The sequence below is a fragment of the Bidens hawaiensis genome, unplaced genomic scaffold (assembly GCF_021521415.1).
Source record: "Bidens hawaiensis isolate Kalapana, Puna unplaced genomic scaffold, B.hawaiensis_p1.1 tig00048055_1, whole genome shotgun sequence".
In the NCBI taxonomy this organism is placed as follows: domain Eukaryota; kingdom Viridiplantae; phylum Streptophyta; class Magnoliopsida; order Asterales; family Asteraceae; genus Bidens; species Bidens hawaiensis.
In genome coordinates, this window is record NW_027498583.1 from 49,823 (window position 1) to 56,711 (window position 6,889).

General features: G+C 37.3%; 1 protein-coding gene across 1 annotated transcript; it reads left to right on the forward strand.

Moving 5' to 3' along the window:
- The first annotated feature begins 4,627 nt into the window (after positions 1-4,627).
- On the forward strand, positions 4,628-6,601 carry LOC143597283 (long-chain-alcohol O-fatty-acyltransferase-like). The gene is made up of 2 exons (XM_077075825.1): positions 4,628-5,327; positions 6,258-6,601. Exons 1-2 carry the CDS (start codon positions 4,628-4,630, stop codon positions 6,518-6,520), a joined length of 963 nt encoding a protein of 320 aa, XP_076931940.1. The 3' UTR covers positions 6,521-6,601.
- Positions 6,602-6,889: the final 288 nt, after the last annotated feature.

Sequence of the window (6,889 nt, forward strand, 5' to 3'; positions counted from 1 at the left end):
TAGCCGAAGAGTAGGGGAAGGTGATTGGGCCAGCTGTCCCTTTGGAAGATGCTCTTATAACCGCCTGGACACGTGTTCTTATATTACTGGTTTAGCTCATATGTTGCATGTGCATGTATAATAACCTGGACACGTGTCTTCTTACGATAGGGCGATTAACAACCCTGGCCATGTGCATGGTTATAACGGCCTGGACAGGTGTCCTTCCATGATTGGCTGGTATATCATGTATTACTTAAGAGAGCATCTTGGTAAATCTTCTAGAGTGTTATCACACACTAACAGCTGTCCCGGGCATTACCTCGTAGCTGTTTACGCGGACGGGCTTTCTGTCCTGCGGACAACTTTTGAGGGTGCCAGGATGCTTCCGCATGCTTTGTGAGGGTGTTTCTTCCGCCCATGGTTATGCGGACGACTTGGATGCCCTGCGGGTGCCTTATGAGGGACTTCTGGTTAACCCACGGGTGTCACCTAAGGGTATTTGGGTCTTTTTGGTACCATACCTTTATATGTATAGACCAACTCGCTAAGATGAGTCACCAGTTGAGTTGTGACATGTTAGGGTCGTGTTTTGACACCTTTTACTGAATTGAGACGGTCCGTCACAAAATGAGACGGCCCGTCTCATACCCCGTCACAAAATTGTAGGCGTTTGAGACACTTCGTCACAAAAGAAAACTTAATATCCAGTTTATGTTTGATACATACAATCACGAAATGAGATGGCCCGTCTCATCTGGATTTTGAAAAATTATATATTACCCCTGGTTTTAATGATTAAATGGTCCCTCAACTTTTAAAGTTGGACAAAATGGCACAAACGTGTTGCGAATGTTACACCAAAGGCCTCATGCAAATTTTGATCTCAGTTTTTCTCTTTCAAACTTTTGGAGCTTGATGAGATTAGCCTCATCTTAGAGGTTCTTCAAGTTTTATCTTTTTTAGGACTGTAATCTTAATTTGTTTTATGAATAAGAAACAATAACACTAGTTTTTTTTTTTTTTGTGTGTTTGATTATGATGACAATGAGCATTGGTCATCAGAGAGATCGTTTAATCTATTGTTAATTAAAGGAATAATTGACTGAATTTGGTTATGTTGTTTTGCTTGTTAAAAGGCTCTTACTGTGAGTTCATGTTTAATGTGACTGAATCTTCATAAAATAATCTAAGAGGTGTTAGATATTTTTATACATGCTATGAAAAATATTGTTTCATGCTGAGGGATAAAAATGATTTTATCATACAACAAGTTGGTTGGTTTGTGAAAGAGTTAATGATATTAAATCATATTTATGTTTACATGTAAGACCATCCTTTATGGTGAGAGGCTTCGAAGCCCCTCCCCAGTGTCACGTCGGCGTTACGTGGGCACTGGGGCTTCGAAGCCCCACCACAAAGATGCCCGTCTATGGTGAGGGGGCTTCGAAGCCCCTTAATTTTTTATTTTTTTTTATATAAAACTAAAAAACCAACAAATTTATTAAACTTAAAATATAACAAAATCAAAATAATTAAACTAAAAAACTTAAAAAAAACATACAAATATAGAAACAAAAAAAAATTGAACTAATATTCGGCGTCCGAATCCTCGTTTGCGTATTTTGTTATTATCCTTGCTTTTTTTTTCACCAAAAACGCCCGCGTGGCCGGATCTAGATGAGAGAGATCCTTTGCGAGGAGCTTGAAATCTTTCTCTCGTTGCCGCTCCGATTTAGCCTTCTTTCTTTCTTCATGCATGGCTTTGTATTCCGCATGCATCGCTTTTCTTTCTTCATGGCTTTGTTTTTTCTCCTCGCGAAACTCTTTAAGTGCAAGCTCCAAGTTGTCAAACCGCGCGCTCACGTTGGAACTCATCGAGGTTGTCGTTCTAGACGAAGACCTCCCACCTCTAGCCGCCGCCTTGGCCTTGTCTCTTCCTACAGGACGTGGCAACTCATCCGGTTTATCAAAAAGAAAATCGAGATCAATCTCGTTCAAGTTAAATTAAGAACGAGCATCAGACCCGGCTTGAGACGGCGATTGATTGGCCGAAGAAGACGTTATTTTTGACCGTTTGAACGGTCGCGGCGGTGAAGATGTCGAAATCGGATGCCACTTTGGCGAGCTCATGCATTTCCTCCAAATTTCAAACATGCCCATGCCGAATTCGTGACCGTGAAGGCCCTTGTATTGTTTCAAGATAGCCTCAAGGAGGCCAACGTCGTTCGTGCCACTTCCTCTGTTGTTCGTAAGGCGAGTATGAATTATGGAGAAGCGGTTCATTTTTTTAACCATTGCCTTCCATTTATTGGAGACGGAATCATCCCCACGGTAGCAGAGGCATAAACGGCATAAACAGAAACGGTTGTACGGTTGGAGGCATTACGGGTAGATTCTTGTTGGCATAGAAAGAGTTGGTAGGGTCATTGTTGTTTGCGAGCATACTAGCCCACCATATTTGAGCTAGATCCCACGGGTTTGGGTTCGGGTTTGAGCTCGAGCTCGTGTTCGGGTTTGAGCTCGAGCTTGTGAAATTTGAGAAATGATCCATGGTAGAGAGTTGAGACATTTTTGTAGTGAAATTTGAGGGTTTATTTGAGTGAAATTTGGTATTTGTTTGAGTAAAAACTGATAAAATGGTTTGGTATTTATAAATAAAATAATTAGTTTTTTTTTGGGAAAATTGGTTTTATTGGTCCCAACTATTGCCTTTTGGTCATTGTCGGTCCAACTAACGAATTGGTCACTGATGGTCCCAACTTTGTACGTATCTGGTCCTAATGGTCTGCGGCTAACATAATCCTAACGCCGTTATTTTCAGGTCGCCGAAAAAACGTTTTTGGCCGTGAAAGTCAATTTTTTTGACGAAAACACCACTTGAACACCGCCACCGCCACCACCACCACTTGACTCACCGCCAACAACAACCATCACTTAAGCACCATCAACTGATTCCGACGATGGTTCTAGGGTTCCGGTGACCTCAATAATTGAGACTTTTACTAGAAGAAAGGTACCTAAAGGTACGATACAAAGTTACCATGATGTTTGGGACAAAATTGTTGGGTTTTCTGGAAAAAAATGTGTGTTTTCCGAGCAAAAACGTTTTTCCGGCGACCTGAAACTAACGACGTTAGAATTATGTTAGTCGCGGATCGTTAGGAACAATATGTTAAAAGGACCGTCGGCAGTCAATTCGTTAGTTGAGACCGGCAGTGACCAAAAGACGATAGTTGAGACCAATAAAAACCAATTTTCCATTTTTTTAAAAAAATAGCCGTTGATATAGCCGTTGGAAGGGGGCACCAAAAATCTCCTACCGCGCCGGCCGTTGCAACGATCAGGCATAAGTCGCCCACCACTCGTTGGCGCCCCTCTGTGGTGTTTGCCGCCCACCGCGCCCACGATCGGGCATAAGTCGCTAATTTTTTGAGGTATATTTATGGTTGAGGGAAAAAGAGTAACTTTGCTCATGGCAAACGGAGGATGAATGGTTTAACGACCGTTTATTGTCACACCTCAACCTAAGACGGAATTGTCGGGGCGCGAACTTTGGTTCACAGCTCATAAGGTACTATCATGCAATTTAAATGTGACAATATCTAATTAATTAATTTAAAAATTCAAGTACAACAATTCAAAGAGATTACAAAACGAAATCAAATAATCTAGTATAAGTTTTAATCCTAAAGGTCATCTCTATGTGATCTTCATCTTGATAAACAATCCAATTGATAACCTTAAAATGCGTACAAAATAAATATTTTTGTCAACAACACATATTGAGTGAGTAGATCACCAGTTTTAGAATATAATATAATAATAATATAATAATATAATATATAAAAAAAGCAAAATTGTTACCTGTTAGTATAAAACTATCAAATCATTGAGCAAATAATGAGTGTAGGTAAAACTATTGTCATGCGAATCAGACGTCGGCTACTACAAATTTTTTTTTAACACCCTTAGTGAAAGTGTCTTTTTTGTAATTGGGTTGTATATAGCCGAGTTGTAATTTGCTGTTGTTAGGTTCTTAATTTGTATCTTTCTAAAGTTCTTGTGTTTATATATCTGCCGTTGCAAAATAAATAAATAAACAAACAAATAAAACAAATAAACAAATAAATAAATGAATTAGATCCTTCTTTATGACAAACTTTCCGTCCACAGTCACTGTCACCGTCCATCATCGAAAGCACCGTCAATCATCGAGAGACACCGTCATTTTTTGTTGTTCATTGGTTTGTTTAGCTTTTCATAAAAATTGAAATAGGAGTTAAATTCAGTTGATCAGCTAATCTTTGAAACCGATCCACTTAATCATCAATTTAAATATTCAATCGATCAATATTCAATATTGAATTTTAGTTACGGGTTTAACCTTGAAAGTATCTAGTTTTAAGCTTGAACATTTTAAGTTAACGTTTTAGGATAGATCCATGAACGTTTTAGGTTTTGGAATTTGACATAAACGTACTTGTTTTTTTTAAGCTTGAACGTATTCGTGTACCTAATATACGTTAAGCAATCATTGTACGTACGGTTTAGAGTGTTAGATATGCCTCATTTTCCTTTTTAGAATCTCCGTTATAAAAATGGGACACACATGCACCATACATGTTTATTTTCCATCAAGTGAAAAATGGAATATGGTGATGAACTTAAAACCTTCATCAACATATGGTTCATTGCCATCTCCTCCATCTGCTACTGCTACTTCATTCCATCTCGAATCGCCCACGGCGTCCCGAGGTTACTCGCTCTTCTCCCCATCATCACCATCTTCTCCATCCTCCCATTCCCAATCTCCACCGTCCATCTCGCCTTCCCTACGTGCTTCTTCCTCGTATGGCTCGGTAACTTCAAACTATTACTCTTCGCCTTCAATTACGGCCTTTTATCTTCCAAACCGCAGTTGCCAATCCTCACATTCATATGCATTGCTTTGTCACCTATCAATCCTAAACAAGTCAATAATAATAATAATAACAATAATATCTTATTAATCTCAAATCCATTTCCATTGCCATTGCCTATTAAAACTATGATTATCATGGTGATCATATATGTTTATCAATACAAAGATAACTTCCACTCGACTATGATAATAGCCATTCACTTTTCGCATATCTTTTTCGGTTTTGAGATAGGTTTTGCCGTCACTGCGTTTCTGGCAAAGATTTTTCTTGGATTCAGTTTTGAGATTGAGCCGCTGTTCAATGAACCTCACCTGGCCACATCGGTTCAAGATTTTTGGGGACGCCGGTGGAACCTTGTGTCATCTAGCATCCTCCGGACTACTGTGTATAATCCGGTTCGCATGATTTGGACACCAACTCTTGGTATTTTTTTCCGGATAATATAGTATTATAGTATTTAGGCTTTATTAGTATCATGCAACCTGAAAAAATTTTTTAGAAATGGGAAAAGACAAGGAGGTAAATGGTTTGTAAGAGAGAGAAATTTATTTGTGTTTATAAATTATAGGTGATCCGTCATTTGAAATACGAATCTTAAAAGCTGTTATGGTGCTGTCAGATTTTTTCTGGTGAGATGGAAATTTTGTTTGAGATCCTCCATTTCAAAATGACGCATCACCTACAAATACAAAATAAAGTTTCTCTCTCTTGCACACCATTTAACCCTCAACTTTAAAAAAAACAGCCTGATTCATCTCTATATATGGTAATGGTTCAAATTCGTTTTTCAGTCATTCGAATTTTATTCGGTTCGAACTCGACTTTAGTAATCGAAGCTCGAATCGAATATGAATATATAATCAAAAATTCGTATTCGATTCGAAATTCGAATTCAAATTATACATTTTATTTTTATTATATATATACATACTTATGAAAAGATAAACCACATAAATCTTTTGAGTTATATAGATTAAAAATAAAAAGTTTATCATTTTGATTAATAATTAATGTAATTGGACATTACCATTTTGAATATTTAGGATGTGATAACTTTAAATGATTTATTTGTTTTATACCTTGTACTTTTTGTTGTTAAAAACTCAAATTTATAGTGGTTTTGAAATTGAAATATATGTTTTAACTGAATTCGAATCGATTCGAATTCGATTCACACTTCATTTTCGAATCGAATCGAATTTCGAATTGGCTATTCTGAATTCAAATCGAATCGAATTTGCTGAATCTATTTCGAATTCGAATCTATTTCAAAATTTGAATATTCGAAATGCGATTCGTTGAACACACCTAATTGAATAGAATGAGTCAGTCAAGACTTTTACCTCCCTACAGGTGTGTTTTGGAGCCAACAAGTGGCGATCATTGTGACTTTTGTGGTGTCTGGGCTAATGCACGAGCTGATGTTTTTCTATTTGATGTGTGTGCCGCCTACACGGGAGGTGACATGGTTTTTTGTACTGCAAGGGGTGTGTACCGCTGCTGAGGTGGCTGTTAAGAAAGCGGTTAACAACCGGTTCCAGTTGCATAGAGTGGTGTCGGGGCCGCTTACATTGGCCTTTATGTTTATGACTGGTTGTTGGTTGTTCTACGCTTAACCAATAAGGAACGGTTTGGATGTGAAGATTATAAACGAATCTTCGGTCTTAATAAGATTATTTAAACCTAATGAATAGAGTGAAAATTGATAAGTGTGTTATGTTTTAGGTTATAATCATGTATCTCAAACTAGTTTGAGCCCCGTGTACTACACAAGTAATTCTTAAAAATACAATATTTAATAAATATTCAGTATACAAAAACCAATAAACCCGTTAAACACTATTAACACAGTCGTTTTACAATAGTCTTTACAACAATTTTAAAATAAAAGATAATTATAAATATCAAATGTTTGGAAAAAAATAAGAAGTAAATATTAAATTAACATATTTTAAAGCATAAATTTTAAGAATGATAAGTATTAT